Below are 27960 nucleotides of genomic sequence, written 5' to 3' on the forward strand. Positions count from 1 at the left end.
TATTTGTTTATTTTTTATTCATTTTATATATATTGTTTATTTCTTAATTTTATCTTATTTTTTATTCATAAAATTTACTTATAAAAGGGGGCCTTCACCCTACAAGCACTGCTTTTTAGTTGGTCTCCTTCCCTTTCGATTTCATGGTATTATTGTATTATAAAAAAATGATTTAAATGTTATATTTTGTTATAATGTATATTGAACTATCATTGTAAATGTAAAAAGATTGAAAGAGAAAATAAATGAATTGAATTGAATTGAATTGAATTGCTTCTTCGCCCTTTTCTCTCTGTTTCCCTTCCACCATCAATTTCTTCTCTTCTCTCTCTCTCTCTGCCTCTCTTCTCTCTTCCACTATTTCTATTCCTTTCTGCTTTCCAATTCATTTCCTCTATCCACTCATATTTACATGTATTTTGAATATTTTTCAAATTTTTTTATTGATCAGTGAGTATCAATTTAAATTTATTTATGATATACTTTGTTACATATGTCTATATTGAAATTTGTTCGTAGTACTATAAGTTTTTTTACCTTGTTATTGATGATTTTGTTTGAAATGTAAATTTTCGCAATTCGGCTTTTGCCGCAAAGAAAGGATTTTTAATAAACCATTTTGAATTGAATTGAATTTACAGGTCAACATTAAAGTTTATGTGCAAGGCTCTTATGACAAGTGTTATTCCATCCCAGTCATTTCACAATGAAGTTTCAATACAATTATGTTGTGTGCCCTCGCAAATCACGATATTTCTGGTTATTTTCATGAGTGGGCGAGACACAATCACTGTTGCCATGTTTTATTCTAGAAATAGTAAGCTTAGTATGAAAAAAATTATTGAAAAAAGCTGGCCCGATTTGTCCAGGTCAGAAAAGGGCAACACAATTTTTGTTCAGGCCTTAAGTGAATGCATTCATACAATCTACCATGTGTTTGGGAGTACATGTTTAAATAGCAAATCAGCGTTCCTATTGTAAGGTATCTACTGATTAAAAAATATCTGTAAAAAATTTAAGAATTCTGTAAACTTGTTTTTTTACAGAAATGTGTAAATTTACATGGGAATTTTGTAAAAGTACGGTAATTTTACGGAAAAGGAATCCGTAAAATTACGGATTAAAAAAAAAAATTCCGGCAGCAAAATTTCCGGACAAATTTTTTTTTTCCTTTAATTATTTATACGGAATCATGTTAATTCACGTAAATTTTCTGTAAAATTTCCGTAAATAATATCCATATTTTACATGGGAATTTGTAAAAGTACGGTAATTTTACGGAAAAGGAATCCGTAAAATTACGGACAAAAAAAAAAAATTCCGGCAGCAAAATTTCCGGACAAATTTTTTTTTCCCGTTAATCATTTATACGGAATCATGTTAATTCACGTAAATTTTCTGTAAAATTTCCGTACATAAAATCCGTATTTTACATGGGAATTTTGTAAAAGTACGGTAATTTTACGGAAAAGGAATCCGTAAAATTACGGACAAAAAAAAAAAATTCCGGCAGCAAAATTTCCGGACAAATTTTTTTTTCCGTTAATTATTTATACGGAATCATGTTAATTTATGTAAATTTTCTGTAAAGTTTCCGTAAATAAAGTCCGTATTTTCAAGAATTGTAATTTACGGAATCTTGTATATTTTACAGAACTTTTCCATAAATTACCACTTTCTGTAAATTTACGGAAAAAAAAAAAAGTCCGGAAATTCTGCTGCCGGACTTTTTCCGTTAAAAAACGGAAATTTTTCTAACAGTGTGGGCTCTGTTAAATCTATTTGACTGAGGTTGTTTCTATTAATTTTAGGTCTCCTGACAAAGTTGATGATGATGACAATATCTAGAAATCAGAGAGGGAGCACATAAGTAAGAATAATACAAAAAGGCAGTTATATATAGTATTACGTCTTAATGACACGCCTTTCTAGCATTAATAGGCATAACTCGGTTACTATACCAGCATGCCTGCTTCATGTAAATTGAAGTTATCTCCCTCTTCTTCACACAAATCATAATCTGTCCAATTTAGCTCCTCAGCAAATCTTAACATCAGAGAGTAAATTATATATTGTACTCACATATTAAGGTGTCCAAAATCAACTATATACATCAAGAATATCAGGATGAGACATCGATTACCGCTTTATGTAGGCACGTGCAGCTACAGCCAGTCTCATCTGCTCACTGCATGTATGAGCTTTTTCCTGCATGCAGTGAGTGTATGTCCACTGGAGCATATCGCTCCTCTTTAGCTACATTCCTTTTGTACCTGATTAATTTGCATTATAAAGAGAAGGTTATTTCTCATCCCCTCACACTCGCATGATTTCTTTTCACGAAACCCATGCTGATTGTCATGTAAGATATTGTTATCATTTAAATGACGAACAAGTTGTTTACAAACAATTCTTTTTAACAGTTTACAAACGTGCGAAGTCAAGGATATGGATCGATAATTACTGGGGTCTTCTTTATTGCCCCTTTTAAAAATGGGACACGCATTAGCACAGCGCCGATCTAAAGGCAAATATCTAGTTAATAGAGATATATTGAAAAGATCACAAAGCGACGGTGCAAGTTCAACGGCACCTTCTTTAAGAATACATGGGGCTAATCCGTCTGGACCTACATACTTTGTAGAATCAATGTTCTTAAGTAATTTACGTACATTTTCAACATTACAGTTAATATCGTTCATATCAGGTATATTACTGTTTTCTGTGCATTCAGGAATATGTATGTTACTGGGCAATCGAAACACGGATTCAAATTGTCTATTCAAAGCATCTGCCTTTTCCTTGTCATCATGTCTATCTGATATTGTTGTTTCTTTGTATATATCTGTTCTAATTTGTTATTTTTTATACTTTGCTTTTATATTTTTGTACATTATTATATTTGTACATTCATGTTTTTATTGTGAATTTCGGAAAATAAATAAATACAAATAAATACAAATAAATGTCTGTAAACTATCGACCGGCGAGGGAAAAACTTTAATAGGAACTATTGTCCGTATGTATAACCCTGACTATCGGTCAATGGGTCTTGCAATTTTCATGAATTTTTAATTTCTTGTACTCCTTTTGCCAGAAATAATATGAATAATAATGAATAGACAAAACTTGTCAAAGGCCGCGTACATTCTCGTGCGCGTACGTATACATTTACGTGACCTTGACGTATGTACTAATTATGTAAAATTCATTCACCCCGGCTTGATGTGCGATATCTTTACATTATCTCACATTTACCTTTGGGCAGTATCTCCTCTTCTCGCGAGCGGAACACGATGTTATCATCGGATCGCTTGATACAGGCTTCCAGGATCTTAAGAAGAGCAATGTGTCTCTTAGAATCCATCTCGTGGTTCGAAGCTGTGTAGTTCTCAATGAAGAATAGACTTTTCCTCTCCATACCAGCTTTGGTGATGTCGCCAATGATCTCTTCCTGGTTCAAGATGCTCTTAGCGAAGGTCACAACCATGATCGGATACGAGCCTGCATGATGATGATGGTAATGATGACGATGATTGTGGTGATGAAGATGGTTAAAAGTGGTGATGATGATGATAACGATGAAAATCGGGATGATAATAATGAAAGTGATGTTGAATACGGTGATGATAATAACGAAAGTGGTGAGGGTCATGATGATTGTAAAAAAAAGATAATGGTAATATATAAATACAAATGTATTTAGTAGTAGTACACTCTAAATTCCAAGGATTTCAATAAATCCAGATCGGCTGTGGATAGTGACCAGCCAAATGCTGCATTAATTTTAAATCTTTATGATTAACTTTCAAATTTCCAAAAAATTAATTTCAAATCTTTTAAGATTTATATTCAAATCTACAACGTTTAAAACTAAATCTAATATTCGGATTGTCACTATTCACAGCCGATCTGCATTTGTTTTAAATCCTTGGAATTAAGAGTGTAGTACTTTGAGTAACAGTCTAGGAGACATACATGCATTACTGTAGTAGAAAAAAGAGTGGTAATTGGTGTAGTATTATATTTTACGCAATTTCTGAAGGTTTTCATCGCAAATAAGACAAGTGAAGTAGGTTTCATGGTACATTTATCTTTCTTGGGCTAATGTTGGTCCTGAAAAGCACCACCCAAACTCCATGTTTTGACATGCACAGCAACATGGCAGAGTAAACTTTGGTCATTCACCTGAAGACGACAAGAACACACTTGTCGAAACGTCGAGTTTGGGTGGTTCTTTTCACGACCAATATTTGATCGAGAAAGATACATGGTGTATCATGAAACTTACTGCACTATGTTTTACGTATTACAAGTAAAGAAATGTAATGGTAATATCTTTTTTAGTTAAGACAACTTACCGAACTCGTTCCTGATTTTTGGTACAAGTAACGATAGGAAGTCACGACAATGTTGTATTCCAGTAGCAGAGCTAGGAAATAAAATACAAATGAAATGATAACGATGATGGTGACAATGTTTGAGGTGACGCAGCGATTTATAATATTCAATAAGCACGAGGCGCCTGCCCCAAGCGTTTGTGGATACAGGGAGTATTTGCATCACGACCCAGGACGAACCCTAGAACACAACAAACGTAAAGAAAATGCCCGTCAAATCACAATAAATAGCTGGGAGGCCTTTGTCGAAAATTTATGAATCTGAACAGCAGCTTTTTCTGCGTTTCGGAGCTGAAAATGCAAATATGTCGCTTGTCCATAGTCCAGGAAGAAATTGCTGTTTCAATTCGTCAACGGTCATCTCAACCGTTGTATCACTCATACGACGGTGCAAACCAATTTCAGAAAAAAAAAATACTTCAAAGTTTACCATAATTTTAACACTTAGTTCTCCAGCCTTACGACATATTCATTGCTTGAAAATACATGGTTGCAAAGACCAAGAAAATTGCTTGACATTGGTATCTTTATTTTGTACAAAAGTAAGGATCCGAAAAAAACACGAAAAAAGCTACATGCTTGTAATGTCGGTTTGAGCGACTTAGATTTTTCCTGTACAAAAACGCCATAGGGCAAAGGCGATACGACCTTTTGACTGACCGCGATTTCAATGCGCGCAATATGTCAAAACGTCGTATCGCTTTTCACGTGCAGAGTCAATGTAGTGCCCAGTGCCAATACGCCGGTTTGGTTGACCGCGATTTCAACGCCGTGAAAATCCTCTCATATTTCAGAAACTGAAATAAATTGCTGCCTAAAAATTTAGTTATGAATAATGTAGGACTTGTACTTTAATTTTCTGCAAAAATCTCAAAATCGATTTTTTGACCAAAATTGACAAATATGACGGATTCATCAACCATGGACAGAGACAAAATGTTATGAAAGGCTTTTGACAATAGATTATCTAGGTTCACGGAAGCGGTATGCCCTGCGGGTGCGAAAACTTCCTAATCAGGTGAGTAAAATCCCTATATCGCGCCTAACATCTCAAATTCAAAACTGTTCATTGTTACACATTATAGTGCATAAAGGAGTTCAATATACCACAATATAGTGCTGAGTTGAAATAAACGCTCAAGAGAACGACAATTAGCATGTACTATGTATTATACAAGATGAGAACACTTCTGACTTGAAATCGTACCAAAATATGTCTGAAATTACTGAACTACAAAATATACCGCTGCACTGCTTTAGGCGATGACGTCAAAATACGATTCAATTCATTGCGCTAGGTAAAAAAAAATAAAGGTGTAATACAACACAAATTTTGAATATTTATTTAATCATTGTAATGAAAAAATACCTTACCCTGTGAGGTTTTGTACACAAGCTACCGTGCAGAAATTGCTGGTATATGTCACGATCGTGGCAATATACCGGATTACGTAATTGCAAAAAGAGGGAAATTGAACAAGCAGAAGCGTTCTCTCATACAACCCATCTTATAGAATTTCGTTCTGAAACGGGTCGGTAGAATGCATTTGGTTGATGATAATTTGTTCAAATCACTCCAAATTGTTTAGGATGGTTACGATATTTAAAGAAAATATTATTTCTTCAGGCCCGTCATTGCAAAAATGAAAAAAAAAAAAAAAACGAGCCCGCAAACAGTGCAAGTCTATACAAAACTAATTTAAATAGGGTACGTAAGGCTGGAAAAATATGATCCAAATAAAAAGAGCAACAAATCAATGTTATCAAAACAGAAGTCCAAAACTCCTTTGGAGAAGCAGTCCATGCATTTCGGAATGAGCGACTGGAGTGCCATTGATGTCATTTCCTTTCCTCTCTCACATACATGTACATGTACCTCCCACACACACCCAACCACACATTCCCTCCCACCAATACATGTTTTCACCCATCCACACCACTCACCCTCACACAAACAGACACTCACCCGAATACACCCACAATAATACAAAATTACACATCTACACACGTGGATATGGCAAGCCCTTCTAACATTTTATTCACATTTTCTGATATTAAGAATAAAATTTCTTGATATCAAGAATTAATTTCTAGATATCAGGAATTCATTTCTGGATATCAAGAAATTGTTTTATGTGGTTCACAAATTATAATTCTTGATATCAAAAAGTGAATTCTTGATATAAAGAAATGATTTTGATTTCGAACGCAAATGTATTGCACGAATTCCCTCTCTGTCACCGAGTGTCAATGTCTTGCAAGAATTCATTCATGATAATATGTTGCCAATTAGTCGTTAGATTTATTTATAAAACTATATGTATATGTATTTTTTGTATCTAGAAATTGATTTGTCAATGTTCATACTGCGAAAAGGCTATTCTAATGTTCATTTCATGAAGCATTTTCTTTGCATGATCTGCTTTGAGAGGGAATTCGTGCAATGCATTTGAGTTCGAAATCAAATGAATTCTTGCAATACATTTGCGGTGACATATCATGAATCAATTCTTGCAATACATCAACGCTCGGTGACAGAGAGGGAATTAGTGCAATACATTTGCGTTCGAAACCACATAGTCCAGGATAGGCCCCATATAAAATTGACCAAACCTTGTTTTTATAAATACAATTTTTTTGATGGTTTCTTGTCAATTCGAGGATGCTGATAATGAATCTGAATGATGCCTCGTGTAATCTTAAGGATTTTCCGCAAATTGGCAAAATACAATATGGTGGCCAAAATATGCAAATTACCCATGAAAATTTCAAGTTAAGTTACAGTTAAAAAGTAAACCCCGAGAGAGGTAACAGTGGAAATTAAGTTGAATACAAAAGCTGAAAATAAGAAAATAAGAAACTAAGGAAATAAGTGGAAATCAGAAAAAGGGTGAAGTAATTTTCAAGTTACAGTTAAAAGGTAAACCCCCGAGAGAGGTAACAGTGGAAATAAAGTTAAATACAAAAGCTGGAAGTTATAAAGAAGCAACTTGTTGTAGTGACGAAAAGGACCTCCTCACTTGGATTCTTGGTTGGTCTTGAGGGCAGCCATGACTCTCCCATCAGTTGACAATGGCGCTTCAACTTTTGGATGGGAGGACAATTCTATGAGTATTTGATGATTTAATTTAGTTACGTCCTCTTGGATGGAGATACCTAACCCCTTCAATTTACGACGATCCTTCATCAAAGCAGCCTTCACTCGATAGGAGCAGAGCTTTACTAGGATTGGTCGTGGCTTTCTGTCGGAGCGGGACTTTCCCGATCGATGCGACCTGTCGATGTCAGCTTTGCTTATTGTGCAGCTAAGGCGATCTGTCGCAATCTTCACCACCAGGTTGTCCGTAGACGCTGTTGATGACTCTGGTACACCAAACACCCGAACATAGTTCTTCCTACTGTACTGCTCTAACTCGTTGCTCTTACCCTCGTAAGCCCCTACTCTGCTTTCCAGCTTCTTCATGGAAGTGGTGATTGAGTGAATTTCAGCCTCCTTTTTATTCAGTGCTACTTGTAGATCATGGATTTCACTTTCCTGCCTCTCTATCCTCTCCTCAAACTCTCGCTGGCGCTTTGAGAGAACTTTCTCAATGCTCCTCTCCAACGCAGACACAAAATCATCTTCACAAAATATTTTTTAATGATATCATGGACATCAGAAAAGTCTGAAGAAAGACTACTCCCAGCAGAAGAACTTTGACGTGTTGATGGCATGATGTTGCTGAAGACCGCGGTGAAGGATAGAGAAGGGAAGAATGTAAGCTCCGTGGATAACGACAAAGAGGTGGAACAATTGAAAGTGAAAGTACACTCTGTCACAAGTTACTCACAGATAGTATCATATGTGGGGCCACAATTTCCACACATACAGATCAAAGACAATTTTCCCATTCAAGAGAGGGTGAAAATTCAATGACTTAGTGAGATCCTTCATATAAAATTAAATCCACATTTTTTCCCAGAGGTTTATATGTAATGTTCAACTCAACTACATGGCATTCAGAGTATCAGATCAAGTCCAATTAAGACAAAAATTAACGCACTCGCAGAGACCATACTAGAAGATAAGGGATGGCATATAAAAATCATAAAATTGTCCGCACATTGGCTATGAAATGCATGAAATCGTGTAGCATAAGTGAAGTACTCTCTGAGAAAATAATTTTTGACAAAATATTTATTTTCCTGATATTCAAAATTCAAAATAGGGAAAACTAATTTTTACAAAAATGAGCACTAAACCGCAAAAAATCGCGATGTATGAACGAACTAATATATTAAAATCATCATTACTAATGAGATATGTGATTTCTTATGTCATATATGGGAACATTTCTGTATTTTGATATCTAAAATAGCCGCCACTGGCCCAAAGAGTATTATGTACAATGGCAATGGCCGGGGCCAAAAAAATGACATGAGTGAGCACTAAAATGCATATTGTTAAGATAAACGATTGGAATACTGACTAAAAACATCATTGTTAATAAGCCATTTATGTGATAAATGCTGTATTAAAAAAAAAATCAAAATGGCAGCCATAGGCCCTATATTTATTATGTACATTGCGAATGGAGAAACTAATTTTCACACGAGTAAGAAACACAAAATGCATGTAATTGTGATCTACGAGTAAAATATTGTCTGAACATGTTTTATAGCAAGAAATATCAAATCTTTTGTCATGCATGAGATAAATGCTGTATTATGAAATTCAAAATGGTCCCTATAGGTCCTAACAGTATTATCAACAATGTGAATGAGGGGCATATAGTTTTGTAAGAATTTGGATTTGCTTGACTATGGCATCCATATAATCCTGTTGTATGAGTATAATGTTATTTGAAAACATATTTTTTTTTTATTATAGCATTTTTTCACCCATAAAGGTGATAAATACTATATTTTGACATTCAAAATAACCTCTACAAGCCCTAACTAAATTATGTAACATGCGAATAGGGAAACTAATTTTCACAAGAGTGAGAATCCAAAAATTGTGATGTACGAGTAAAAATATCGTCTTAAAGATGATTTCTAACTAAATACATCACATATTGGTCGTGGAGGTAATAAATGCTGCTCTTTGAAATCCAAAATAACTGTCATAGGCCTAAAAATATTGTGTACATTGTAACATGGGACATATAATTTTGACATAATTTGGCTTTGCTTGACCCTAAATATTGCATATAATTGTGAATTGTGATGTAAGATGGAATATTGTCTATAACCATGGTTTCTAACGAGATATATAATAATGTTGGGTAATTAAGGTGATAAATGCTGCATTTAAAAATTGAAAATGGCCACCATAGGCCCTTATCGTATAATATACAATTTGAGTGGAGACAATAATGTTCACAAAAAGGGCATATGGCAGCCATTTTGAATGTTGAAATACAGTATCTATCACCTAAATTACATAAGATATATCTTTTGTTATAAATCATGTTTTCAAACAATATTATACTCACACATCACCATTTGGCCAAGCAAAGCAAAATTCTATTGAAATGATTTGTTCCCATTCACATTATGCATAATATGGTAAGGGCCTTTAGCGGCCATTTTGACTTTCCAATAACATAATGTATTACCTAACTGGCAGAATAAATGATTATGTCTTAATATAAATTACACTTTCAGACAATATTTTACTCATAGATCACTATTACGTGCATTTATGGTGCTCACTATTGTGTATATTAGTTTTCCACTTTGCATTGTACATAATACTGTTACTGTCTATGGCGGCCATTTTGAAAGTCAAAATTTCAGTATTTAACACAAACCTGGGGGTCGTGTAGTCCAGTGGTAAAGCATTGGACTCATAATTGCAAGGTTGTGAGTTCGAATCCCAACTCTGCCATTGTCTCCACTTTGATAAAAAGGGCCGAGAGTAATGTCTGTCGTCTATAACGTCAGCCTCTATGACTGATTAACCTAGACGTAAAATGTTTCCTTGGTAATTCGTTTACCAGCAAAATGCTGTCCTGTCGAGTTCCTACGGGAGTTACCATAAACAGAAACAGAAACAGAAACTTGAAACCTGAATGATATATTTCGTTAGAAAACACGTTTTTAGACAGTATCCCATTAGTATATCACATATATTGTATTTTAGTGCTCACTCTTGTAATTTCTTTGCTCCTCTTTCTCATTGTGCATAATACTTTTAGCCTTGACAGCCATTTTGAATATAAAAATACAACATTCATCACATGCATGGCATGTTAATAATACATTTCGTTAACAATTATGTTTCTAGTCAGCATTCCACTCGTTTAATGTTAATAATATGCATCTTAATGATCACTCTTGTGAATTTTTTGGTCCCCATTGCCATTGTACACAATATTGTTTGTGCCAGTGTCGGCTATTTTAGATATCAAAATACAGCAATGTTCCCATATATGACATAATAAATTATATCTCGTTAGTAATGATGATTTGCATATATTACTTTATTCGTACATAATGATTTTTTTGCGATTATTAGTTTTCCCTATTCATATTGTACATAATATAGTATACAAGGGCCTATGGCGGCCATTTCTTATATCAGGAAAATAAATATTTTGTCAAAAATTATTTTCTCAGAGAGTATTTTACTCCTGCCACACAATTTCATGCATTTCATAGCCAATGTGCGGACAAGTTTATGATTTTAATGGGTAATTTGCATATTTTGGCGGTCATATTGGATTTTGCCAATTTGCGGAAAATGCTCAAGGTTACACGAGTGGCATCATTCAGATTTGTAATCAGCACCCTCGAATTGACAAGAAAACATGAAAAAGTATTGCATATATAAAAAACAAGGTTATTCCTCTTCTATCCTGGACTAACAATGAATTCTTGCAATACATTGACGCTCGGTATAAGAGAGGGAATTTGTGCAATACATTTGCGTTCGAAACCACAATGAATTCTTGCAATACATAAACGCTCGGTCTCATATCATGATTGAATTCTTGCAATACATTGACGCTCAGTACCAGAGAGAATTTTGTGCAATAAATTTCCGTTCAAAACCACAATGAATTCTTGCAATACATTAACGCTCGGTGACATATTATGAATGAATTCTTGCAATACATTAACGCTCGTTGACAGAGAGGGAATTCGTGCAATACATTTGCGTTCGAAATAGCAATGAATTCTTGCAATACATTGACGCTCAGTCCAGAGAGAGGGAATTCATGCATTTCATTTGTGTTAAAAATCAGAATGATTTCTTGCAATACATTGACGTTAAAATCAGAAATGAATTCTTGATATCAAGAATTGAATTCTTGATATTAAGAAATGAATTCTTGATTATCAAGAAATGAATTCCTGATATCAAGAAATGAATTCTTGATTTTAAGAAATGAATTCTTGATATCAAGAAATCTAATTCTTGATATCAGAAAATTTGAATAAATGTTAAAACGGCTAGCCATACGCGCACCCACACGCACATAACAAATAAATAACAGAATGAAAGACATCCCACACACCCATGTCCATAATTACATACTTGTATTTCAGGATAAAGATAGGACAGTCGATTTTGTTTCCAGCAGTCCTAGAACGAGCGTTGATTCTTCGTCTTCCAGCTATTGGGAAGAGTTCGATTAAACAAAATAAAATGGTTATTACCTGTTATTACAGTTGTTTTGTACCAAAGACTTTACAAACTATCAAACAAAATAACAATAATTTATAGTCAGGTTCACTTTTTCATATTGTTCATATTTTGAAGAAATTAGAAACGATATACCTTTGGAAAGGTTGTTGTATAATGAATGATCAGAATAACAATGTTTCCATTTGCACCGAGACCTATATGGCCACTCTCTTGAATATTACCCAATGGCCGCCAAGTCCATGGTTTTCGACAAAATATTTCAGTTTCAGTTTGGTTTATTTTAATTTCAACTCAAGTCAAGTTAACAGTAAAATAAATCGTTACAAAGATATAAATGAATATACAAATACATACAGTCTGACGATATGACATAGATAAATAGATATTTACACTAGACACTAACAATGTGATAATAATATTAATAATGATATTTACAATGAACTAGATAATCAAGAATGTGTTTTATATCTTGATTTTAAAAGCAGTTCAGACTACCGGAGTTAATGATGTCGTAACTGAGTATATTCCAGTATTTAGGACCGTAAAAGGATTTTGTTTTAAGTGCAAATTGAGTGCGGGTACGGGGAAGGTGAAAACGGAGGGATTGTCTTATTGGGTAATTGTGAATGGCGTTATTTTTTTTAAACATTAATTAATATGTTTGGCAGTTCGTTTAAATTCAATTTTTACATGAATTGCCCTGTTTGAAAAAGAAATAGATCTGGAAGTTTTAAAATATTTTAATTGTAAAATAAATTGTTAGTATGAGAACGAGGAGGAGTATTATGTATAATTCTTTTAATGTTCTTTTGTAAGATGAACATTTTGTCTGTAAGATATGTGTTGGCATTACCCCATGCCATTGCTCCATAATTAAGATACGGAAGTATTAGGGGGAATATATTGTCGAAAGTGTTGATTTTAGAAAAAAAGTGTCTAAGCTTAGTCATTACACCAATATTTCTGGATGTAGTTTTCGATATATTTTGAATTTGAATGTTCCATTTCAATTTATCATCAATCATGAGCCCTAAGAATTTGGTTGAAGAGACCCTATTGAGAGGAGTGTCGTCCAAATCGGATGTCTCCAAGTAGATTTTGCAAAGTATTACTAAATAACATAACGTTTGTCTTCGGGATGTTAAGGGATAATTTGTTAGCTTTAACTCATTCAACTACATGTCTCAATTCACGATTTATAGTAGATAATAATATATTTTGGTTCGCATGAGAATAGAATAAGGTTAAATCGTCAGCAAATAAAATGAAAGATAAAATATCTGAAGATTCATAAAAATATATATATATTTAATAACAAGGGACCCTACACACTACCCTGCGGAACTCCACAATTTATTGTCGCAATGAAGAATATGATTATCTATTTTGTACGGATTGTTTTCTATTTGATAAATAATTCCTGAACTATTCCAAGGCTTTCCCTCCAGCACCATAGTGTGACAACTTTATTAAAATAGGATACCATGGTTGATTGTATCGAAAGCATTGGAAAAGTCCAGGAATATAGCAATTGTAAGGAAATGTTGATGAACGGAATGTGATAATATATCAATGTATTTCAATATCGCTTGAGTTGTATTGTGATTTGCTCGGAAGCCAAACCGTGGTTCGCAAAAAATACTATGTTTGTTTAAGAAGTATGTCACTCTGATAAATACGATCCTTTCCAAAACTTTGGATAATGATGGTAATAGTGATATTGGTTTGTATTTTTTTGTTCCAGATTTGTCTCTTGTTTAATATTGGGATTACTTCGCAATTTTGACGTTATTAGGTACAATGCCTCTAGCTATTGATAAGTTAAAAATGTGGGCCAGCGGAGTCGATATTGTTAGGATTATGAATTTGAGGAGACGGTTATCAATCTCGTCGTGTCCTGAAATTTTTATTTCCTTCTAACCTATTCACTACACCGATAATTTCCTCACGGTCGCTAGGGGAAAAAACAAAGAAGATGAGTGATTATTCCCAAGATAATTATCAAATTTACTACGAGTTGTCGGAATATTTTCTGCAATATTTTCTCCAACTTGAGAGAAGTAGAAGTCTCAGCTATGGCTTGTGGTTCTTCAATAAAACCGTTAGTCTCTGACTTAATTTTGATATTCTTTTTTTGCCTGTTACTGTTTCTGTTTAATGTTCTGTTAATTTTTTCCCATGTGTTTCTCATGTTATTTTTATTAAGCTCAAATTGCATTTCGCTTGTCGTAGTAAATTGGTTAAAATATTTTCATATCGAGTGTATCTTTTACGAGTCTTCTTATTTGGATTAGTTTTGCATTCATAAAACAGATTATTATTTCGATTTATCGATCTTAAGATAGATTTAGTAACCCATGGAGATCTTGGGTATTTTTTTACAGTTACTCACTCGTTCTCTAAATGGTATACAAATATCAAATTTATCCTTTAAAATATCAATAAAATTATTGTATGCCTCAACCACATCTTCAGAAATATAAATTTGTTGCCAGTCAAGTGTATTTAAATTTTCATTGAGGCATTCAAAATTTCTGGCATTTAGACTTCGAGTTTTTATTTTAGAATTACGACTATCATCTCGTGTGCTTGAAATAGTACTTCTACAAAATAGGGTAATAGTCAGATATATCAGAAATAACGATTCCTTATTTGAAAGGCATATCTTGCATATAAGTAAAAATGTTATCAATCAATGCGAAAGATCGGTCTGTTACTCTCGTAGGTTTAGTTATGGTAGGTAAAAAGGAAGCCGAAAGAATTCTTTCAAGAAAAAGTGAGGAAATCCTTGAGCATTAAATTCACCCATTAAGAAACAGTGTTTATTTTGAATTATTGGACTTTGTAAAATATTTTGGACATCTCGTAAGAAACCATTGGGACTTTGTGGAGGGCGGTAAATCGTCCCTATTATATTATTTAATTATAAACCATTTGATGACCATTATTAAATGAAAGTTTTATATAATAGGGACTTAAACTTGCAAAATTATCTTAAAAATTCAAATCTTAGCCTCGGTAAAGTATTGGAACCACATCAAGATGAAAGTTTAATGACCCTATATGACGTTTGACCTTGAACATGTAACACAAAACTCATGCAAGATACTCGGTGATACGTTATGACTATCATACACTGTTTAGTGAAGACGATTTTGTAAAAAAACGTAATCTTGAAATTGATACCCCAATATGGTGAAAATTCATTGACCCTTGATCATGGTACCGGAAACACATTCCAAATAATAAGTAAAGGGATACAATACACCCTGTTTAGCGTGTCCATACTAAAAGGTAAGATGCGGAATTGCCCAAGCATCATATGAACCCAGTGTCAACATATTTCATGCGTGAATAAAAAAAAGAGCAAGTTGAACATAAACTTTAACATTATCATTTAACCTTTTGAAACCTTTTGACCGCTATATGAACTTTGACCCGATCACCATCATCAACGCACATGTAGTATAAGCGAATGATCATACATGTATGTTCCAAGTGGCAACATAGTTGATGCAGAAATAAGTGAGAGTAATTTGAACAAAAACTTGACCCTTTGACCCCTAGATAACCATTGACCCAACCACCCTCATGGACAAACATGTGGTATTACACAAGGATCATATAAACCAAGTGTGGGCACAATTGATGCAGAACAAAATGTAGCAAATTACACAAAACTTGAACATTATCATTTTACCTTTTGACCCCTATATGACGTTTGACTCTATCACCCTCATGAACACACGTGTGGTATTACCCTAGGGTCATATTTACCCAGTATAGACTTTATTGATGCCGAATGAAAGAAATAAGAGCAAGTTGAACAAATACTTTAACATTTTTTGGAACATACATGACCTCATATCATTTGGCTTTTTGACCCCTAGATGACCTTAGACCCAATCATCCTCACGGACATACATGTGGTATTACCCAATGATCGTATGTGCCAAGTATGAGAGCAAGATGAACAAAGACTTTAACATTTTCGAACAGACTAACGGACCAACAGGAAACGTGATAGCTAGGTCTCTACCGAACTTCGTTCAGACGAGACAAAAATAAAAAAATAATCATTAAATGATTTTATTTCTGAAAGAAAGTTTATTATTTGATATCAATATAGTCCTTGATGTCAGAAATAGTGGCTTAGTGCCAAACGTATTGTTCAAGGTCACTTAGAAGCAGATATATTATCGAAAACTCGGATTTCGCCGGCCATTTTGTAAATTCCAAGATGGCAGCTATCTAGGTCTCAGTGCAAACGCAAACATCGTAATACTGATTCTTTATATAACAACCTTTCAAAAAATTGACATTTTTCAATTCGAGTCTCTCCAAATCGAGGGGGGTTAAACACGCCGGTGGGGTAAACACTATCAATTAAGCAGAAGACATGTAAAAATACAAAATAACTCAACTGATTTCGGCCAAGACATCAATAGCTTTGTCAGCACTCAGATCAGATAGCCCACGTGTATCGAAAGTTGATACTTGACCGGTTAGTAAAGCCGGATCTCGAAATGATGTCTCGCCTCCTTGTCCTTCCGTATTGCTCTCGATGTAGACTTCCTCCCATACACCTTTGTAATGAAGTGAACAAATAAGCACACTGTTTCTTTAGCACAGTTACTGTAGTCTAAATATGCAAAAAATTTACAAGGGTTCATCCCTGATCTTGATTTCCTTTTTGCTATTTTCAAGTTTTCGTATCAACAACAAAAGAATATTAGATCGCGGGCAAAATTCTTGTTAACATTACATGTATGGTACTGTAACACCATTTCGCAAGTTTTGACAAAAGAAAATTTCGTGCTTTCACCTTGAATCCGTTCTCGTAGGATCCATGCTGTCACGTACGACTGCTCACTTCACAGCATGCCCGCCTGACCCCGGAACTCCACCAAGGGGGGGGGGGGGACACTCACATATATTGGTGGTACGGGGACGTACCGCTTTAATGACCCCCTTTTTCAGACCTATCTCTAGTAGTCAGGTCCAGATTTAAAAAAATGTGCTCAGAAAAAGTGCTTTAGGCATTTTGTGTTAATGCTGATTTATCAATTGTTTTAAGGTAATTCAGGGGTGCTGAATCCAAAAATGCTGTTTGCTAAACTTGATTCCGACGTTTTCATCCTCAAATCGGCAAAAAAAAAAATGGCGGCATTTTTAATGCAGTTTCCCATATTAAACGATTTTCATGGGTGATTGTATTTCAGAAATTGGGATCTATGCGTTATTTTTGGTACCCAGGGTTGCAAACATAATGTGTCCGATTGATTTGTCAGCCATCTTTAATTCCAAGATGGCTGCCATGATTCAAAGCTGCTGATTGATAAATAATATGGCCAAATGTTTGATAATTTTGGGGCGATGCTGGCATATTCACATCGTGATATATTTAACTTGTCCGCCATTTTTTCCTTGCCTGCATAGCAGAAGCGAGACATGAACGTCGCTTTATGGATGGCGGCGATGACCATGGCGGCGGTGAAGTCAACATCAAATCTTAACCGAGGTTAAGTTTTGGATATGTCATAACTTTTAGGGTATAGATGTCTATTTCATAAAAGTTAGGCATGTTAGGATTACACAAAATCTATTGAGACATGTTATAGTTACAAAAGGTCGTCAAGGTTACCTGAAAATCCAACATAGAGTCCACAATGGCAGTCGTTGCACCATCAACTCCAAAAATAAAGTGAATCCTCAAAAGCAAAATCAAAATCATCAAAAAGTTTTCAAGGCAAATAATGAAACAGGACATGTTTACAAGATAGTCGGTGAGTGTGTCAGAGAATCCAATATGATCTTCCTAAACGGCGTCTATAATGGACGTCTAGACGTTGTATCTTTGAAATTGACAAAATTCATATAATACCCACCAGGTAGACATAACTTTGGGGTCTACCAAGAATAAAATAAAACTTATAAAAAATCATGGTTCCAAAGGGAAAAATAATATTTGAAAAATTTCAAGGTTTATCAGTGGTGCAGTTTTGAAAAAAAAAATGATGATGGCCTAAAAAATAGTTATTTCTTAAAAATTCTGGCTCCCAAAGTGCATATACCCAAAAACATTAATGTGTCTTACCAGTGATTTCAAGGTTCAAATAATATAGGTGAAGACGAATTACATGGATACACCGTTGTACATTTTGTAAAAAAAATTGAAGAACGGTCCAAAAATTACATTCGAATTGGCCACCATTGATACAAAAAAAGACAATACTTCATACCCCATCTAGTGCCACTATTTTGGTGTCTCTGCTTTTAAGACTCATGAAAATACGTTTTACAAGAATTTGTGACATAATTAGATGGTGGTGCAACAATAAGTAAACATCCGAAAAAACAAACTTTAAAAGGTAGGGTAAATTTTTACCTAAAAAGTTCCATAATTCACTGATAAGTATGTAAAGACATGTCATTTATATGTGCTTGGGACTACCCTATGGTTTCAAGATTAGGGGACAGCAGTCATTTTTACGCAATTTTAGAAGTCACTTTGGACTTTTTACGACGAAAAGATAAACTGACACTCCTTTTTCTTTGTCCCGATTTATTATTTCAGCATTCAAACCACAATAGTGTAGATTTTGTTCACCTAATTATGACTATGTTTAGGTGATGGAAGTCATTTTAGACTCATTTTGATAGCCATCTTTAAATAATTGGTACAATGGACAGCTTCATATCATTGTAGCTAATCAAAAAGTATTATTTAACCCTTGAAATCATAGTGTAGACACCAAAATCATATCTCCCAGATGGATTCTAAATAGATTATGTCATTTTTTAAGTATCAGCAGCCATTTTAGAATCCTTAATTGAAAGCCATCTTGGATTTTAGACATACGGGACCATTGATTGCCCTTGTAACTATCCTAATGTATCACTTGACCATTTAAACCAAGGTTAAGACAACATAATCATATACCCCAGGCGGATATCAAACAAACTATGTCAGTTTTTAGGTAACAATAGCCATTTTAGACTCAAATTTTGGATGCCTTTTTTAATTATTGGACATGCTGAACCTCTTGCCTGTCCATGTAGTTTGTCCTAATTTATTACTTGACCCTGTAAACAATGGGTTAAACACCAAAATCATATACCCCAGGCTGATATTAAAACAAACTATGTCAGTTTTTTTTGTAAGAACGGCCTATATAGACTCCATTTTTGGAAGCCATTATGGATTTTTGGACATACTGGAACCACTAACTGTCCTTGTACCTGTCCCAATCTAATATATGACCCTTTAACCATGCGTTATACTAAAAATTCATATTCTCCCGGCGGTTATAAAACATACTATGTCGGTTTGTAATTATCGACAGACATTTTATACTCCATTTTTTGCAAACCATCTTGGATTTTGGGACATGGAGGACCATAGACTATCTTTGTTACTTGTCCCAACGTATTTCTTGACCCATTAAACCATGGGTTAGACACCAACATCATATCCCCAAGGCAGATATTATTAAATAAACTATGTCGGGTTTTAGGGTTTTTAGATAACAACATCTATTTTAGACTCCAATTTTGAAAGCCATCTTGGATTTTTGGACATAGTGGACCGTTGACTGGCCTTGTAACTTGTCCCGGTTTACTTCTTGATCCTTGAAAATCACCAAAACCCAAATAAAATACATTAAAATAGGTAATCAATGAATTGTGAATTTTTGGACATAGCAGCCATTTTTACGCAATTTTTGATTTTCCTGGAGTGCTTATGTCCATTCTTTCCTTTTACCTCATACACCATTGAATACATGTATGTATATAAAAGGTGTCCATGGTAGATAAAGTGCCGGCTATTTAAATTTCAGTTGATGGCGGCCATCTTAGACGCCATCTTGAAACTAACCCAGTCCCGGATCCCGATTTTGGTGGATTTTTAGTATGTTATTTCTGAGATCAAATGGTACCAAAAATTGTTGACAAAGATTTTTGTTACAAGTTTTGGGGGTCAGAATAGAGTAAAAATCGGTGTAGAATGGCGGCAATATTTTTTTGCCAATTTGAGGATTTCAACATCAAAATCAAGGTTGGCAATCAGCAAATTTGGACTCAGCGTCCTCAAATTATGCTAAAACTCTTTTCAATTCAGCATTAGCACGATTTGCCTAAGGCAGTCTACTCTTCTCAAATCTGGACCTGACTGTAGACAAAATGACAAAAGTTAAGTTCAGAAGCCGCCCAGACCCGCTCGCAAGACCCCCGTTACGAGATGTCTCAGTTCCCCGACCCTGCCAAAATTGTCAAGCACGAGCACCGTATGCGAGAGGATGCTCGTACAGCTTCCACATATGTTAACCGCCCATAGGCTTTGTATCAATTCAGCGGGGCGCGCCATTTAACATGTTGAAAGGCCTTCTCGCCAAGCAATCTTGTGAGCATGCAGCGCTTGTTAGCATCTCTTTGCTCACTCTCCAGACGAAGGCGCTCTCGAGCTCTACGACGACTCTAGAGTACCTCTAAAAACTCCTCCCAAATCGGAAATGTCTTTGTAACCACAGTAGCAACTAGAATTTTGCACACGAACAGCAGATCTAATATCCCCGTTGCGGTTGCTAAAGTGCATGCAATACAAATTGCGTTGCTGGACATTTTGTTACAAAGGGGCTAAAAGTCTCTTCCAAAAGGAACTAGCGTCAGAAAAGTAAGTCTCCGTCCTCAGGCGAACAATGTCTTTGAGCTTTGAAGTTCACCTAATTAAAAGTTCTCGAGTCGAGAATTGCGCATTCAAAAGGCAATTAAGGCAAGCAGCACCTTTATTTCTTTCACATGTGAGAAATGACAAAAACATTATCTATTTTTTTTTTGAAATTTCTATTACAATTATGAGAAGTACAATAAATGCATTTTATTTAAAATCCACGTCATTTTCAGCAAAATATGCAAGCTTTTAGTGAAAGGTGTACTTAAGCGGGGTAAACATTAAATATAGGGGTTTAGGTGCTTGTTTTCAAACTATCAACACGTTTGTTGGGAAAAGTGTGGTATTTAAAGCACCAAATAAAAAGGCTTTGTAACTATGTGAGGAACTCTACCATTAATTTTATAAGATAACACATCGAATCTGCGGTGAGAATGTAGATCATGTGAAAATAGGTACATGTATAAGTGGATTTTTCCTTGATCTGCATTCTAATGACATATAAGATGTGTTATTTATTAAAGAAGCTAATTAGCTGAATTATCCTTGGAACCTTTTTTTTAAATACCTCTACAATTTTAGAATACTTTACTCTGCATTAATTGTAAAGTATGACGAATGTAACCTCGAGTTTGAATAAACGGTAGAGCAGTTTGAGATGCTTCCTCACATCGATACAAGGCATTTGGGACGATTTTGATCATGTTGATGTTTTCAAAAGCTCGTTTCCTACGACAAAAGTTTTGATAGTTTAAAAACAGGCACATGAACCCCTATTATTCAATGTCTATGCCTCTTTAGTATACTTTCTTCTACAACTTTGCAAATGTTGGTGGAAATGACATGGGTTTTGAGAAAAGTGCAGCACTTATTGTACTTCGCAAATTTGTTACAGAAATTTCAAATTTTTCGGAAAGGTTTTTGAGTTCTTTTCGCAACACTTTAAAGATCTGAATGTGCTGCTAGCCTTAAAAGGGCAATCGAATAGCAATATGAATGGATTATCCATCTCAGATATACATGCAAGGCTGAATTATACTGTGAAATTTGATGAAATTCACATAGATTGCTTACACTCAATGTAGTGATCCCATTATGTTTAAAAATGTTCAGACCTCGTGAATGACAATTTCTGAAGAATTTCAAATTGGGTGAACTTCAAGTTCGGTAGAAAAAAAAGTCAAGCACATGAAATCATGTTATATTTTGCATATTTGGAATATTCAGGCGCCGAAGTACCTCTGTGCAAAACTTAGTGACAATGAGTACTGTGGCACGTCCTTAATCCATGTTGCTTCGCATAAAGAAATAAAGAAAGAATTTGCACACGCACCATGTGAACTAATATATATTTAAAAAAAAGGGCAAGTATACCCTAATGGGGAAAAAACACAGCGTCCCACTGTGTGTGACAGGGTGTTCACATTGTTTAAAACAATGCTAGATTACTTTCACACTGTTAAATTTGAGATTTCTACTATGAGAATTTCATATTCACACAGTCCACTACGTGACAGTCACACTGTCGAGGCGTCCACAGTGTGAAAACATATTCGCACTGTTTAATTTGTGTATTTTAACAGTTTTGATAATATTTTTACTATGTGAAGACACTGTGATCACATTGTATATATTAATGAAATGAAGAAATATAAAAGTCAATTTCACAACATGAGGCTGGATTTTGCCAATCAACCTTATATGTTTTTATTATTTGTTCTTTGGGCCGGACGTCGCCATTATGGTGAAAAGTGGTCCATAACTGCCACATAATAAACCATAATTAATCTAATTAGCAGAAAGTTTGTGCATCAAGCTAACTAGAGGAAACGTAATATGCTTTTATGGAAAATTTCGAACCTCTGTAAGCAAAGTGAAGAGAGTTCAGAAAGGTACTCTTGCCTGAGTCTTGCACTCCGAAGACACCTAGTCTAACCTTGGGTGGTCTGGTGAAGCTGGTTCCTGCATCTCTGATAGTCCAATTACCAGGTCGGTAATCTTGGATCTTCTTACGGAGTCGTCGAATTTCAGCTGGCAAGCGTAAAAATGATTTTTAACAAGATGATAGAAAGTAAGAAAGTTGTCAGTTTGTTCAATTGTATTGAATAGAAATGGAACATATAATATATCTTTACAAACATTTGATTGTACTCTATTCGAGCCCTCAAAACCAACAAAAACCATATTATGCACAGTATTTACAAGGTTGTATGCAATTTACACAGTTGTGCGTATTTTCCCTTGCTTGCTCTGCCCTCACTCCTATACGGGGCGACATAACGAGAACGTTTGGTGCAAGATGAACTTTTGAACCCTACTTTATGCTGAAGAAAACCTGGACAACATTTTATCTCAGTTTAACACCGAATTCCCTAAATAATCAAATTGGCTTCTTTAGAGTAAATTGTGGCTTAATATCAGTAAGACCAATTATATTATATTTCATAACAAAATTGTTAATAACCCAAATCATAACATTATTATAAATAATACTATCTTAGAAAAGTAGTCAACTGTCCCTGGGTATTTTAATTGACGAATGTCTTACATGGAACCCCCAGTTTGAAAACCTAAAACTCAATGTATTACGTATACGTGGCATTATGTCTAAGCTTAATTTCTACCTTCCTTCTAAGGCAATGATTTTTAACTCTTTTATCTTGTCTTCATTGTCATATGGTGTCATTGTCTGGGGAAATTGTCACTCCTAACATATAGATATGTTATTCAAATTACAAAAGAGAGCTGTAAGATTGTGTTCAGGATCTCACTATCTAGCCCACACCGATCCAATTTTTAAAAAGCTGGGACTATTAAAAGTTGCTGATATAAATATCATTCAGACTGCACTTTTCATGTTTAGATTGAAGAATAGGATATTGCCTTCCCAATTTGATTCAATGTTTAAACGTAATTGTCAAATTCATTTATTTAACACAAGAAGCTCGGAAAATCACCATTGATGTAGACATTTAAATCAATAAGACACAGGGGTCCCGATGTCTAGCACTCGCCTCCCAGTGAGATCAAACAATCTTCATTCTTATCGACATTTAGAAGGAAGTTTAAAAATCAAATTATAGCTAAATATTAATAGGAAGAAAGGCAACTTATGATTATGTAAGGGGGTGGGGGTAGTTAAGGATTTCTTTTGGGCAAGTTACATTACAATTGTGCTTTCTTTGTATGTTATTTTATGTATATGTATTCCACAATCGTATTATGTAACTGGGATAACCCCTTTCAAGCTCCTTGCAGCTTTTTGGTCTTTCCCTTATCTCTCTTACAATACAAGTTTTACAATTTCAAGTTTATATACCTATTCACTATATTATTGTTTTAATTATTATGTTTTTATTGTTTGAATGTAAACATTTTGTATTGTTTTATCATGAGATATAAAGTCTATCAATCAATCAAAATCAGAAAATTAAGCCAATCTGGGTCGCCTAGAAGGGCGCGCACACAGAATTGTGACACGCAGGTCTCTCCTCCCTATAACTGGTAGGGGAATGCAGGTGGACCACAACACCGGGGTTTCCCCCTACTCTTATTCGAATACTGCAGTGGGTTCTTAACGTGCAAAGGTGGTGATTTTTTATCTACACGGGGCCATTCACCGTCCTGTCCGAGGGACGGAGTGTTTTCCACTGTAACATAGCCTGCATCTATGAAACAAGGGAGAGACGTTCGCGGGTCGACGCCTCCGCTCGGAGCGGAGTGTCAAAATCAATCACAAAATAAGATTTTGTAATGAAATGTCGAAATTTTTGCTCGCTCGCTTCGCTTCGCTCGCAACTTTTTGAAATGAAATTTTGTGCGATACGCCATATCTAGCCCGCTCGAAATGACTGGCTCATAACGCTACTGTCCTGACATTTTAATAGTCTCACAATGTACGGAAATTCTGAGTGTCGTTCATTGGGCGCGCCGTAGTCTAGTGGTTCTGACTCTCTTCTTTCAGAGGGTCATGGGTTCGAATCCATGTCATGTCGTGTCATTTTTTCACCAAAAACATTATCCATATTATGCTGCACTCGACCTGGGATCTTTGAATGGGTACCTGGCAGAATTGATCAATCGATTTTTTTTAAATATCTCTTCACTTTGTCGGCCTATAATTGAATACGGTATACCAGTCTGGCTACCCCATCAAAAAATATCCTCTCTTGAAGCAGTGCAACGTTGATTCACACGCTTCTATTTTTCTTATGATCAAGCAAATTCGCTCTCTTATGATGAAAGATTACACAGCTTAGAATTCCCACCATTGTAAAACTGGTCTACCTATCTACCGCCTTTGTCATATTTGTTGTAAAATCGTTGCTTAGAACTTACGACATACCTACTCATATCTTCAATTCAATTCAATTCTTTATTCCATTTCCATTCAAAACAAAGTAATATATAGTAATACAAATCAAATACAATTTTACAGACGAGCATTCTTACAGTATAATATTGAGCATAAATGGAAATGGGGGGGGGGGGGTCCACTAAAAAGCAAAGCTTTCCAAGCGTGGATTCCCCCTTGGAAATTAAAAAAATATAATCGACTTATTCATATATATGCATTTATATACAGGAAAGAAAAAAAGAGAAGGAACAAAAGGTTGGAAATCATATTAATGTAAACATAATTACAAAACAAGTGCATAGCTATTCACACAAAGAGTTCTTCGCTGTGGAGGAAAAGGAGGAAAAGTCAAAACCAAAAGCAAGCTTGATCTGGTGAAGGAACAAAAGATGATATAACTGGACAATATAAGATGAAAAAAAGATAAAACAATAAAAATGAAAATTGTAAGGCTGATAATCAGGATAATGAAGTCTTAGTTCTGTTGCGAATAATTATAGGAATGAAGCAGGATAAGTTTGAGTTTACGATTGAATGAATTTAAAGAGACACTGTCTTTGACATTATTAGATAGGGAGTTCCAGAACTTAGGACCGTTGAACAGAAATGTATTTTTGGCCAGTAAAGTTCTGTAAAGTGTTGTATGGAGTTCGTCAGTGTCTCGTGGGGTAGTTATGATAAAGTTGATTTTAGGGAACAAAAATATGGGGAAGTGCATTATCATTATAACTATACATAAAATGCCCTAACTTTAGTAAATACAGGTCTTTGACTTTTAACAGTTTACTTTCTAGAAAAAGTGGGTCCGTATGAGAACGAAAAGCTGTACTATAAATAATACGAAGTGCTTTCTTTTGCAAAAAATAACAATTTATCTAATAAATATTGATGCGTATTACCCCAAATAAGAATCCCGTAGTTTAAATAAGGAAAAATCAAGAATTAGTAAAGCATGATTAATGAGATGGAGGGAATGCAACATTTTAGCCTATTAATAATACCTATATTTCGTGGATTTTTTTTTGCATATTTTTTCAATAGGATTTTTCCAAGAAAGTTTACTATTAACTGTTATTCCCAGAAATTTGGTGTACGTTACCATTTCTAATGGGGTATTATCGAACATAATGTTTATCGGTAACTTGTCTATGGAATTACTAAATAACATGTATTTTGTTTTGTTAAGGTTCAAAGATAATCGATTGGCTCTTATCCATTCAGTAACATTGACAAGTTCAGAATTGATAACATCAACTAGGGTTTGTGGATTCCGATGATAAAAAAATAAGGTCGCATCATCTGCAAACAAGAAAAGGGACAATATTCCGGATGATCTACAGAAATCATTCATATAAATTGTGAAAAGAAGCGGGCCCAATACGCTGCCCTGATGGACACCACAGTTAACATATTTCAAATTGGAGTTGTAATCTTAAAAGGGGAATGAAACCTTTGGAACAAGTAGGCTTGTGTCGAAACAGAAAACTCAAAGAATAAGAACAAAGAAAGTTTGAGAACGATCGGACAAATAATGAGAAAGTTATGAAAATTTGAATATTGCAATCACTAATGCTACGGCGAATCCTCCCATTGGCAATGCGACAAGGATATGTGATGTCACATGTGAACAATTTTCCCTTTGATGGACTATAAAATGCCCCCAAAATTTCTATTTTTGCTTTTTCTAATGGTGATACAAACTCTTTATCCATGATTTATTCTTTAAAAATCTGTATTACATGCCCTCCTATAGAAAGAACACATGACTTTCTGACAGATGTGATAAAAGAGGCAGTTTAAGTGCAATATATACTAAGGTAATGGGGAGAGTTGTTCACAAGTGACATCACACATCTTTGTCGCATTGTCAATATGAGGATCTCCATAGCATTAGTGATCACAATATTCAAATGCTGATAACTTTCTCATTATTTGTCCGATTTTTATCAAACTTTTTTAACAACCCAAAAAACAAAAACAATTTTTTTTTACAAACAAGTATTGTTGTCTGTTGAATAAGTAGCTCCTAAACCACTCCAAGGCCTTCCCTCGCACACCATAGTGAGATATGTTTTTAAGTAGGATTTCATCATGTTCATGATTGATGGTATCGAAGGCCATGGAGTAGTCCAGGAAAATACCCACAAGGTGACTAGATTTGTCGAGAGCATTGACTACTTTGTTGACAAAATTCATCAGGGCATGAGCGGTGTTGTGCTTTTCGCGAAACCCAAACTAAACATCAGATAAAATATTATGAATTGACAAAAAAAATTCGGTTCTAACGTATACTATTCTTTTCAAGGATCTTAGAAAATGTGGACAAAAGATAAATAGGTTGGTAATCACCGACATCCAACTTATCACCCTTTGAATAAAGGAATTACCTTCATTTGATTTGGAACTGTACCATTTTTTAAAGGGGAATCCAGCCTTGGCCATAAAATGTTGTGGTGGGAAGGAGAAAAATAAATTAAACAGAATGTGAAGGTTTGAAAGAAATCGGACAAGCAATAAGAAAGTTATAGCTGCTTTAAAATTGAGATCACTAATACTATGTAGATTTCAAATTCGCAACTGGGTAAGTAAATTATGACAAGGGGCAAGGACAACTTTCCCATAGGCCATGTACTTTATTATCAGGGATTTGTGGTTTTCTCCTAAGTATCCATTCCCCTGGGGCGGTAATCTAAATATAACCCAGGTAGTATATTTTTTTATGTCCTCATGAAAGAAAAATATAATTTGAAATAAAACTTTTGGGAAAAATGACATTTTAGCCATAATATGTATTGGAGTACATGGAAGAGTAGTCCTTGCCTTACATCACTATGACATCCCATATGTGGCCAATTTGAAGTCTCCATGGGTATAGTGATTACCAATATTAACAACT

At 34.8% G+C, this 27960-nt stretch overlaps 1 protein-coding gene across 1 annotated transcript; it reads right to left on the bottom strand.

The window, feature by feature from the left end:
* Positions 1-1896: 1896 nt before the first annotated feature.
* LOC135155295 (uncharacterized) lies at positions 1897-23309 on the bottom strand. Its single transcript, XM_064104244.1, has 6 exons — positions 23297-23309; positions 22568-22738; positions 16461-16622; positions 11926-12004; positions 4362-4432; positions 1897-3504 (listed from the first exon to the last, which is right to left on the bottom strand). Exons 1-6 carry the CDS (start codon positions 23307-23309, stop codon positions 3239-3241), a joined length of 762 nt encoding a protein of 253 aa, XP_063960314.1. The 3' UTR covers positions 1897-3238.
* Between the last annotated feature and the right edge of the window lie 4651 nt (positions 23310-27960).

Source organism: Lytechinus pictus, chromosome 8 (assembly GCF_037042905.1).
Source record: "Lytechinus pictus isolate F3 Inbred chromosome 8, Lp3.0, whole genome shotgun sequence".
Lineage (NCBI taxonomy): Eukaryota > Metazoa > Echinodermata > Echinoidea > Temnopleuroida > Toxopneustidae > Lytechinus > Lytechinus pictus.